At 57.6% G+C, this 12,326-nt stretch overlaps 1 protein-coding gene across 1 annotated transcript in view; it reads right to left on the bottom strand.

Moving 5' to 3' along the window:
* Positions 1 to 11,922, bottom strand: part of LOC107307149 (filamin-A-like) — a gene marked incomplete at its 5' end in the record, with an annotated part of 44,709 nt that extends 32,787 nt beyond the window's left edge. Inside the window, 7 exon segments of the mRNA XM_085535686.1 lie at positions 321 to 568; positions 3,110 to 3,133; positions 4,750 to 4,939; positions 6,769 to 6,925; positions 9,021 to 9,144; positions 11,525 to 11,681; positions 11,684 to 11,922. Of these exon segments, the coding sequence (XP_085391812.1) occupies positions 321 to 568; positions 3,110 to 3,133; positions 4,750 to 4,939; positions 6,769 to 6,925; positions 9,021 to 9,144; positions 11,525 to 11,681; positions 11,684 to 11,922 (1,139 nt within the window).
* Between the last annotated feature and the right edge of the window lie 404 nt (positions 11,923 to 12,326).

Genomic DNA, 12,326 nt, shown 5'->3' with positions numbered 1-12,326 from the left:
ACCCCATTTACCCCCCTAATACCCCCCTATCACCCCATTTATCCCCCATTTACCCCCCTAATGCCCCCCTTATACCCCAATTACCCCTCATTTACCCCCCTAATACCACCCTAACACCCCAATTACCCCCCATTTACCCCCCTTAGACCCCCCTTATGCCCCCATTGACCCCCCTAACACCCCATTTACCCCCCTAATGCCCCATTTACCCCCCTTATACCCCCCTTATGCCCCCTATACCCCCCTAATACCCCAATTACCCCCCTTAGACCCCCCTTATGCCCCCCTATACCCCCCATTTACCCCCTGTTGGCACTCACCATGACCTGGAAGGGGCTGTTGGGCACGTGCTCCCCCCCGAACCTGACACAGATGATGTATTTCCCGGGCTGTGGGGCCGTGTAGAAGATGTCGAAGGTCCCGTCCTCGTTCTCCACCACGTCCACGTCGGCCTCGGCCCCGTCGGGGGCTCTCACCGCACACGTCACCTTCCCGGGACCCGCAGCCTTGGCGTCAACCGTCAGCAGCGTCTGCTCACCCAGCTGGATGGTGGGACCCAGCCCTGGGCCTGACCCACAAGTGGGGGTCAGTAGGGGGACCCAACAATGGGGGACCCCCCCAATGGGACCCCCCATAAGACTCAATGGGGGACCCCCAGTAGGGCACCCAATGGGGGACCTTACAATGGGAGTCAATGGGAGACCCCCCAATGTGACCCCCCATAAGACTCAATGGGAGACCCCCACTATGGCACCCAATGGGGGTCAATGGGGGACCCCCCCAATGGGACTCAATGGGAGACCCCCAGTAGGAGTCAATGGCGGACCCCCAATCTGAGCCCACCATCAGCAGTGTCTGCTCCCCCAGCTGGATGGTGGGACCCAGCCCTGGGCCTGACCCACAAGTGGGAGTCAATGGGGGACCCAACAATGGGAGTCAATGGGAGACCCCCAGTAGGAGTCAATGGGGGACCCCCAGTGGGACCCCTAATGAGAGTCAATGGGGGACCCCCCCAATGGGGGTGAATGGGAGACCCCCAGTATGGCACCCAATGGGAGTCAATGGGGGACCCAACAATGGGAGTCAATGGGAGACCCCCCAGTGGGACTCAATGGGAGACCCCCAGTGGGACCCCTAATGAGAGTCAATGGGGGACCCCCCCAATGGGGGTGAATGGGAGACCCCCAGTAGGACCTCCCATAGGAGTGAATAGGGAACCCACAGTAAGACCCTCAATGGGAGTCAATGGGAGACCCCCAGTAGAACCCCCCATAAGACTCAATGGGAGACCCCCCCTATGGCACCCAATGGGAGTCAATGGGAGACCCCCATAAGACTCAATGGGGGACCCCCTGTATGGCACCCAATGGGAGTCAATGGGGGACCCCCAATCTGAGCCCACCATCAGCAGCGTCTGCTCCCCCAGCTGGATGGTGGGACCCAGCCCTGGGCCTGACCCACAAGTGGGACTCAATGGGGACCCCCAACATGGCACCCAATGGGAGTCAATGGGGGACCCCCCCAATGGGAGTCAATGGGAGACCCCCAGTATGGCACCCAATGGGAGTCAATGGGAGACCCCCAATGGGACCCCCTATAAGAGTGAATAGGAGACCCCCAGTAGGACCCCCCATAAGACTCAATGGGGGACCCCCAGTATGGCACCCAATGGGAGACCTCACAATGGGAATCAATGGGAGACCCCCCAATGGGACCCCCATAAGAGTGAGTGGGAGACCCCCAGCATGGCAACCAATGGGGGTCAATGGGGACCCCCCCAATGGGAGTCTATGGGAGACCACCCAATGGGAGTCAATGGGAGACCCCCAGTATGGCACCCAATGGGAGGCAATGGGGGACCCCCTCAATGGGAGTCAATGGGGACCCCCACTATGGCACCCAATGGGAGTCAATGGGGGACCCAACAATGGGAGTCAATGAGAGACCCCCCAGTGGGACCCCTAATGGGAGTCAATGGGGGACCCCCAGTATGGCACCCAATGGGGGACCTTACAATGGGAGTCAATGGGAGACCCCTCAATGGGAGTCAATGGGAGACCCCCAGTAGGAACCCCAATAAGAGTGAATGGGAGACCCCCAACATGGCACCCAATGGGAGTCAATGGGGGACCCCCAATCTGAGCCCACCATCAGCAGCGTCTGCTCCCCCAGCTGGATGGTGGGACCCAGCCCTGGGCCTGACCCACAAGTGGGAGTCAATGGGGGACCCAACAATGGGAGACCCCCAATATGGCACCCAATGGGAGGCAATGGGGGACCCCCCCAGTGGGAGTCTATGGGAGACCACCCAATGGGAGGCAATGGGGGACCCCCAATGGGACCCCCTATAAGAGTGAATGGGAGACCCCCAGTATGGCACCCAATGGGGGAGCCCCCATAAGACTCAATGGGAGACCCCCCCAATGGGACCCCCTATAAGAGTGAATGGGAGACCCCCAGTATGGCACCCAATGGGGGAGCCCCCATAAGACTCAATGGGAGACCCCCCCAATGGGAGTCAATGGGAGACCCCCAATGGGACCCCCTATAAGAGTGAATGGGGGACCCCCAGTAGGGCACGCAATGGGAGTCAATGGGGGACCCCAAAGCAGCCCCCTATGTGTCCTGGGTGGGGGGGGGTGTAGCTGTGGGGTGTGGGGGGGTGGGGGTCCAGCAGCATTGGGGTGATCTATGGGGTGGGTGGGTGTCTATGGGATCTATGGGGTGATCTATGGGGCAGGGGGGTGATCTATGGGGTGATCTATGGGGTGATCTATGGGGCAGGGAGGTGATCTATGGGGTGATCTATGGGGTTATCTATGGGGCAGGGGGGTGATCTATGGGGTGATCTATGGGGCCTATGGGGTGATCTATGGGGTGATCTATGGGGCAGGGGGGTGGTCTATGGGGTGATCTATGGGGCAGGGAGGTGATCTATGGGGTGATCTATGGGGTCTATAGGGTCCATAGATTCTATGGGGTGATCTATGGGGTGATCTATGGGGTGATCTATGGGGCAGGGGGGTGATCTATGGGGTCTATAGGATCTATGGGGTGATGTATGGGGTGATGTATGGGGCGACATGCAGCAGCCGAGCCGTGCTCTTACCTAAGCCGTGGCCTCCGATGGAGACTAGAGCAGCGTGTGGGGCGCAGTGGGGCAGGGGGGGGGTGTGGGGTGAGGTGTGGGGTGTGGGGTGGGCAGAGAAGCGAGAAATAGAGTGAGATAAAGACCCCAAAAACCCCCAAACTCACCCCATATTTATGGCTATTAAACCCCAGAGCGCAGCGCCCCCTGGTGGCCAATATCTGCCATTGCAGTGAGGCCCCCCATTAAGTTCTATGTAGCGCAGCGCCCCCTGGTGGCCAATAGCAGCCATTGCAGTGATGCCCCCTATTACATTCTGTATCCCACAGCGCCCCCTGGTGGACAAAAGATGTCATTGCAGTGACCCCCCATTAAGTTCTATATGGCACAGCGCCCCCCAGTGGCAGAGTGCAGTGATCGCAACGAGGCCCATTAAAGGACCTTTGGGGACCCCCCCCAAGACCCCCAGTAACGGGCAGCCCCCTATTGGAGGACCCTATAGTCCCTATAGTGCCCAGCGCCCCCTTGTGGCAGCCCCCCATTGGAGGACCCTATAGTCCCTATAGTGCCCAGCGCCCCCTTGTGGCAGCCCCCCATTGGAGGACCCTATAGTCCCTATAGTGCCCAGCGCCCCCTTGTGGCAGCCCCCCATTGGAGGACCCTATAGTCCCTATAGGGCACAGCACCCCCTTGTGGCCACCATTTGCTATTACACCCCCCCAATGGGGTCTCCATTAGTCCCTATAGAGCGCAGCGCCCCCTTGTGGCAGCCATATTGACCCCATATCCCCCCATATCCCCTTATAACCCCCCATATCCCCCCATATTGACCCCATAGCCCCCCCTTATAGACCTCATATCCCCCCTATTCACCCCATATCCCCCCCCATTGATCCCATATCCCCCCATAATCACCCCATATCCCTCCCACATCCCCCCATACTCCCTCCATTCACCCCATATCCCCCCATATTGACCCCATATCTCGCCATATTCCCCCCCATATCTCCCTCTAAGACCCCCATATCCCCCCCCATTCACCCCATATCCCCCCATACCCCCCCCATATCCCTCTATATCCCCTTATAACCCCCCATAACTCCCCCCATATACCCCCATATCCCCCCCCATAGACCCTATAGCCCCTTACTGACCCCATATCCCCCATATCCCTCCCCATAGACCCTATAGCCCCTTACTGACCCCATATCCCCCATATCCCTCCCCATAGACCCTATAGCCCCTTACTGACCCCATATCCCCCATATCCCTCCCCATAGAACATATAGCCCCTTACTGACCCCATATCCCCCATATCCCTCCCCATAGACCCTATAGCCCCTTACTGACCCCATATCCCCCATATCCCCCCCCATAGACCCTATAGCCCCTTACTGACCCCATATCCCCCATATCCCTCCCCATAGAACATATAGCCCCTTACTGACCCCATATCCCTCCCCATAGAACATATAGCCCCTTACTGACCCCATATCCCCCATATCCCTCCCCATAGACCCTATAGCCCCTTACTGACCCCATATCCCCCCCATAGACCCTATAGCCCCTTACTGACCCCATATCCCCCATATCCCCCCCCATAGACCCTATAGCCCCTTACTGACCCCATATCCCCCATATCTCCCCATATTAACACCCACCGGTGACCGTGCACTTGCTGGCGTCCCCTGCAGGCACAGCCCGGATCCTATAGGGCGAATATGGGATCTCGTCCCCCCCATATTTAATGAGGATGGTGTAACGACCCGTCGTGTCGGGGACGTACGACACCGTGTAGGTCCCGTCCCCATTGTCACGGATGGAAGCCTTCTTGGGTTTGCCCTCGGGGTCCTATAGGGCCAGATATAGGGTTAGATATAGATATAGGGTTAGATATAGGGTTAGACATAGGGTTAGATATAGGGTTGGATATAGGGCCAGATATAGGGTTAGATATAGGGCCAGATATAGGGTTAGATATAGGGTTAGATATAGGGTTAGATATAGGGTTAGATATAGGGATAGATATAGGGTTAGATATAGGGTTAGATATAGGGATAGATATAGGGTTAGATATAGGGTTAGATATAGGGATAGATATAGGGTTAGATATAGGGATAGATATAGGGATAGATATAGGGTTAGATATAGGGTTAGATATAGGGATAGATATAGGGTTAGATATAGGGATAGATATAGGGATAGATATAGGGTTAGATATAGGGTTAGATATAGGGTTAGATATAGGGTTAGATATAGGGTTAGATATAGGGTTGGATATAGGGTTAGATATAGGGTTACATATAGGGTTAGATATAGGGTTAGATATAGGGTTAGATATAGGGATAGATATAGGGATAGATATAGGGTTAGATATAGGGTTGGATATAGGGTTAGATATAGGGTTAGATATAGGGTTAGTTATGGGGTTGGGGGGGTCACATATGGCATCACAGATGAGGTCCTATGAGGTCACACGTGGGTTATATATGGGGTGAGATCTGGGTCACATATGGGGTGAGATATCGGCATTGATGGTGAACCCCCACATCCACCCCATATCCCCCTTATAACACCCTGTATTCCCTTATAACCCCCCATATCACCCCATACCCCCCCAATATCCCCCCATATCCACCCCATAACCCCCCAATATCACTCTATATCTCCCTATAACCCCCCATATCCCCCCTTATGACCCCCATATCTTTCTATAGACCCCCATATCCCCCTATATCCCCTTATAGACCCCCATATCGCCCCATATCCACCCCATAACCCCCCATATCCCCCCCATATCACTCTATACCTCCCTATAACCCCCATATCGCCCCATATCCACCCCATAACCCCCCATATCCCCCCCATATCACTCTATACCTCCCTATAACCCCCATATCACCCCATATCCACTTATGACACCCCATATCCCCTTATAACCCCCCATATCCCCCTTATAACACCCCATATCACCCCATATCACCCCATATCCCCCCATATCACCCCATATTCCTCTTATAACCCCCCATATCCCCCTTATAAACCCCCATATCCCCATTATAACCCCCCATATCCCCCTTATAACCCCCCATATCCCCCTTATAAACCCCCATATCCCCATTATAAACCCCCATATCCCCCTTATAACCCCCCATATCCCCCTTATAACCCCCCATATCCCCCTTATAACACCCTATATCCCCCCATATCCCCCCCATATCCCCCTATAACCCCCCATATCCTCCCATATCCCCCTTATAACCCACCATATCCCCTTATGACCCACCATATCCCCCCATATCACCCCATATACCCCCATATCCCCCCCATATCGCCCCATATCCACCCCATATCTACCCCATATCCCCTTATAACCCCCCATATCCCCCTTATAACACCCTGTATCCCCTTATAACCCCCCATATAACCCCATATCCCCCTATATCGCCCTATATCCCCTTATAGACCCCTATATCCCCCCATATCGCCCCATAACCCACCGTGATCTGCACAGCCAGCAGCCCCTCTCCCGCATCCTTGGCATCAATGGTGAACTCCACGGGCAGTGACGCCGGGATCCCATATCCCCCCATATAACCCCATATAACCCCATATCCCCCTATATCCCCTTATAGACCCCCATATCCCCCCATATCCCCCCATATCCCCCCATAACCCACCGTGATCTGCACAGCCAGCAGCCCCTCTCCCGCGTCCTTGGCATCAATGGTGAACTCCACAGGCAGCGACGCCGGGATCCCGCTGGTGTTGAGCCCCGGCCCCGAAGCTCGAACTTTGCTGGCGTCGTGGGACGGCAGCGCCTTCACCTTGAACGGGCTGTGGGGCACAGACCCATAGCTGACCCATGGCTGCCCCATGGCTGCCCCATAGATACCCCACAGCTGCCCCATAGCTGACCCATAGATAGCCCATGGCTGACCCATAGATACCCCATGGCTGCCCCATAGCTGACCCATAGATAGCCTATATATGGCCCATAGCTGACCCATGGCTGCCCCATAGCTAACCCTTAGATAGCCCATAGATGGCCCATAGCTGACCCATGGCTGCCCCATAGCTGACCCTTAGATGGCCCATAGCTGCCCCATGGCTGACCCATAGCTGCCCCATGGCTGCCCCATGGCTGACCCATGGCTGACCCATGGCTGACCCATGGCTGACCCATAGCTGCCCCATGGCTGACCCATAGCTGATCCATAGCTGCCCCATGGCTGCCCCATGGCTGACCCTTAGATGGCCCATAGCTGCCCCATGGCTGACCCATGGCTGCCCCATAGCTAACCCTTAGATGGCCCATAGCTGACCCATGGCTGACCCATAGCTGACCCTTAGATGGACCATAGCTGCCCCATGGCTGCCCCATGGCTGACCCATAGCTGCCCCATGGCTGCCCCATGGCTGCCCCATAGCTGCCCCATAGCTGACCCATGGCTGCCCCATGGCTGCCCCATGGCTGCCCCATAGCTGACCCATAGCTGACCCATGGCTGCCCCATGGCTGACCCATAGCTGACCCATGGCTGCCCCATGGCTGCCCCATAGCTGACCCATGGCTGACCCATGGCTGCCCCATAGCTGACCCATGGCTGACCCATGGCTGCCCCATAGCTGACCCATGGCTGACCCATAGCTGACCCTTAGATAGCCCATAGATGGCCCATAGCTGACCCATGGCTGCCCCATAGCTGACCCTTAGATGGCCCATAGCTGCCCCATGGCTGCCCCATAGCTGACCCTTAGATGGCCCATATCTGCCCCATAGCTGCCCCCCACCTTCGGGGCACGTCCTGGTCTCCATAGCGCACAGAGATGTTGTAGGGCCCCATAACCCCCCATAGCTGCCCCATAACCCCCCCATATCTGCCCCATAGCTGCCCCATAACCGCCCCATATCTGCCCCATAGCTGCCCCCCACCTTCGGGGCACGTCCTGGTCCCCATAGCGCACAGAGATGTTGTAGGGCCCCATAACCACCCCATAACCGCCCCATATCTGCCCCATATCTGCCCCATAACCGCCCCATATCCGCCCCATAGCCGCCCCATATCTGCCCCATAGCTGCCCCCCACCTTCGGGGCACGTCCTGGTCCCCATAGCGCACAGAGATGTTGTAGGGCCCCATAACCCCCCATAGCTGCCCCATAACCCCCCCATATCTGCCCCATAGCTGCCCCATAACCGCCCCATATCTGCCCCATAGCTGCCCCCCACCTTCGGGGCACGTCCTGGTCCCCATAGCGCACAGAGATGTTGTAGGGCCCCATAACCACCCCATAACCGCCCCATATCTGCCCCATATCTGCCCCATAACCGCCCCATATCCGCCCCATAGCCGCCCCATATCTGCCCCATAGCTGCCCCCCACCTTCGGGGCACGTCCTGGTCCCCATAGCGCACAGAGATGTTGTAGGGCCCCATAACCACCCCATAACCGCCCCATATCTGCCCTATCGCTGCCCCATAACCGCCCCATATCTGCCCCATAACTGCCCCATATCTGCCCCATAACCGCCCCATATCTGCCCCATAGCTGCCCCCCACCTTCGGGGCACGTCCTGGTCCCCATAGCACACAGAGATGCTGTAGGGCCCCATAACCACCCCATAACCCCCCATATCTGCCCTATAGCACCCCATAACCGCCCCATAACCGCCCCATAACTGCCCCCCACTTTCGGGGCACGTCCTGGTCCCCATAGCGCACAGAGATGTTGTAGGGCCCCATAACCACCCCATAACCCCCCCACAGCTGCCCCATAACCGCCCCATATCTGCCCCATAGCCGCCCCCCACCTTCGGGGCACGTCCTGGTCCCCATAGCGCACAGAGATGTTGTAGGGCCCCATAACCACCCCATAACCCCCCATATCTGCCCCATAACCGCCCCATATCTGCCCCATAGCTGCCCCCCACCTTCGGGGCACGTCCTGGTCCCCATAGCGCACAGAGATGTTGTAGGGCCCCTCTCGGGATGGGACGTAACTGACACTTTTGGTCCCGTCCCCGTTGTCCGTCACCTCCACCGGCTCCACCACACCTGGGGGCAGCGACCCACAGCTATGGGGCAGCCCCACATATCTATGGGGCAGCCCCAGACCCACATAACCCCCCCATCTCCCCATATCCCCCCCCCAGACCCACCTTTAGGCCCCATAACCCCCCATAACCTCCTTTTAGGCCCCATTACCCCCCATAACCCCCCATAGACCCACCTTTGGGCCCCATTACCCCCCATTGCCCCCATAACCCCCTTTTAGACCCCATTACCCCCCATAACCGCCCCATAACCCCCCACAGACCCACCTTTGGGCCCCATTACCCCCTCATAACCCCCTATAGACCCCATAACTGCCCCATAACCGCCCCATAACCCCCCATAACCCACCTTTGGGCCCCATTACCCCCTCATAACCCCCTACAGACCCCATAAACCCCCCATAACCGCCCCATAACCCCCCCCATAATCCCCTTTTAGACCCCACTACCCCCCATAACCCCCTTTTAGACCCCATAGCCTCCACCTCCCCCCATAACCGCCCCATAACCACCCCATAACCCCCCACAGACCCACCTTTGGGCCCCATAAACCCCCATAACCCCCTATAGACCCCATCATTACCCCTCATAACCACCACATATCCTCCCCATAACCCCCCATAGACCCACCTTTGGGCCCCATTACCCCCTCATAACCCCCTATAGACCCCATAACTGCCCCATAACCGCCCCATAACCCCCTATAGACCCCATAACTGCCCCATAACCGCCCCATAACCCCCTATCGACCCCATAACCGCCCCATAACCGCCCCATAGACCCACCTTTGGGCCCCATTACCCCCTCATAACCACCTATAGACCCCATAACTGCCCCATAACCCCTCACTGACCCACCTTTGGGCCCCATTACCCCCTCATAACCCCCTATAGACCCCATAACCGCCCCATAACTGCCCCATAACCGCCCCATAACCCACCTTTGGGCCCCATTACCCCCCCATAACCCCCTATAGACCCCATAACTGCCCCATAACTGCCCCATAACCCCTATAAGACCCCATAACTGCCCCATAACCGCCCCATAACCACCTTTGGGCCCCATTACCCCCCCATAACCCCCTATAGACCCCATAACTGCCCCATAACTGCCCCCATAACCGCCCCAATAACCCCCCACAGACCCACCTTTGGGCCCCATTACCCCCTCATAACCCCCTCATAACCCCCTATAGACCCCATAACTGCCCCATAACTGCCCCATAACCACCCCATAGCCCCCCATAACCCCACCTTTGGGCCCCATTACCCCCTCATAACCCCCTATAGACCCCATAACTGCCCCATAACCACCCCATAACCCCCTATAGACCCCATAACCACCCCATAACCCCCCATAGACCCACCTTTGGGCCCCATTACCCCCCATAACCCCCTCATAACCCCCTATCGACCCCATAACCGCCCCATAGCCCCCCATAACCCACCTTTGGGCCCCATTACCCCCTCATAACCCCCTATAGACCCCATAACTGCCCCATAACCGCCCCATAACCCCCTATCGACCCCATAACCGCCCCATAACCCCCCACAGACCCACCTTGGGCCCCATTACCCCCTCATAACCCCCTATAGACCCCCATAAACCCCCCATAACCGCCCCATAACCCCCTATCGACCCCATAACCGCCCCATAACCGCCCCATAGACCCACCTTTGGGCCCCATTACCCCCTCATAACCCCTATAGACCCCATAACTGCCCCATAACTGCCCCATAACCGCCCCATAACCCTCCACAGACCCACCTTTGGGCCCCATTACCCCCTCATAACCCCTATAGACCCCATAACTGCCCCATTACCCCCCATAACCCCCTATAGACCCCATAACCACCCCATAGTCCCCCACAGACCCACCTTTGGGCCCCATTACCCCCTCATAACCCCCCCATAACCCCCTATAGACCCCATAACCGCCCCATAGCCCCCCATAACCCACCTTTGGGCCCCATAACCCCCTCATTACCCCCCCATAACCCCCTATAGACCCCATAACCGCCCCATAGCCCCCCATAACCCACCTTTAGGCCCCATTACCCCCTCATAACCCCCTATAGACCCCATAACTGCCCCATAACCCCCTATAGACCCCATAACTGGCCCATAACTGCCCCATAACCCCCTATAGACCCCATAACCGCCCCATAGGCCCCCATAACCGCCTCATAGCCCCCCATAACCCACCTTTGGGCCCCATTACCCCCCCATAACCCCCTATAGACCCCATAACCGCCCCATAACCCACCTTTGGGCCCCATTACCCCCTCATTACCCCCCCATAACCCCCTATAGACCCCATAACCACCCCATAACTGCCCCATAAACGCCCCATAAACCGCCCCATAGCCCCCATAACCCACCTTTGGGCCCCACCACCTTGACGTCCAGCGGTGCGTCCCCCCCGGCTTTGCTGCAATCCACCTGGAACCTCTGCACCGCGTTGACCCTCACCTCCCCTTTAGTCAGCCCAGGCCCGGAGCATTTCACTGCCCCTATATCTATAGGGCCGCCCCCGGCCCCACCAGCATCAACAAGGGGACCCTAAATGGGCTCCCAGGGACCCTGCGGCCCCCATAGGTCACATTGAGGCTGTAGGTGCCGGCCACGCTGGGGATGTATTGAACCGAGCAGCTGCCGTCCTTGTTATCGGTGCAGGATAATTGGGCTTCGGATGGACCTTCCATTGCCAGGCCCAGCCCGCCGGTACCGGCACCGCTGGAAATGGGGGATAGGGGGTTAGAATGGGGGGTATGGGGGTCTAAGGGGGGTTATATGGGATATGGGGGGCTATAGGGGGGTATAAGGGCAATATAAGGGGGGATATGGGGGTCTAAGGGGGGAAATGGGGGGCTTAAGTGGGATATGGGGGTCTAAGGGGGTTATGGGGGTCTAAGGGGGGATATGGGGGTCTAAGGGGGGGATATGTGGGTCTAAGAGGGGTATAAGGGGGGCTATGGGGGTCTAAGAGGGGTCTAAGGGGGGAAATGGGGGTCTAAGGGGGGCTATGGGAGGCTATAGGGGGGGATATGGAGGTCTAAGGGGGCTTAAGGGGGGTATAAGGGGGTCTAATGGGGGGATATGGGGGTCTAAGAGGGCTATAAGCGGGATATAGGGGGGTCTAAGGGGGGATATGGGGGTCTAAGGGGGGTCAAAGGGGGTTTA

Source organism: Coturnix japonica, unplaced genomic scaffold (genome assembly GCF_054131305.1).
Source record: "Coturnix japonica strain WE unplaced genomic scaffold, WE-NBRP24 Scf153, whole genome shotgun sequence".
Taxonomy (NCBI): domain Eukaryota; kingdom Metazoa; phylum Chordata; class Aves; order Galliformes; family Phasianidae; genus Coturnix; species Coturnix japonica.
This window is presented reverse-complemented; position numbering and strand designations above follow the sequence as displayed.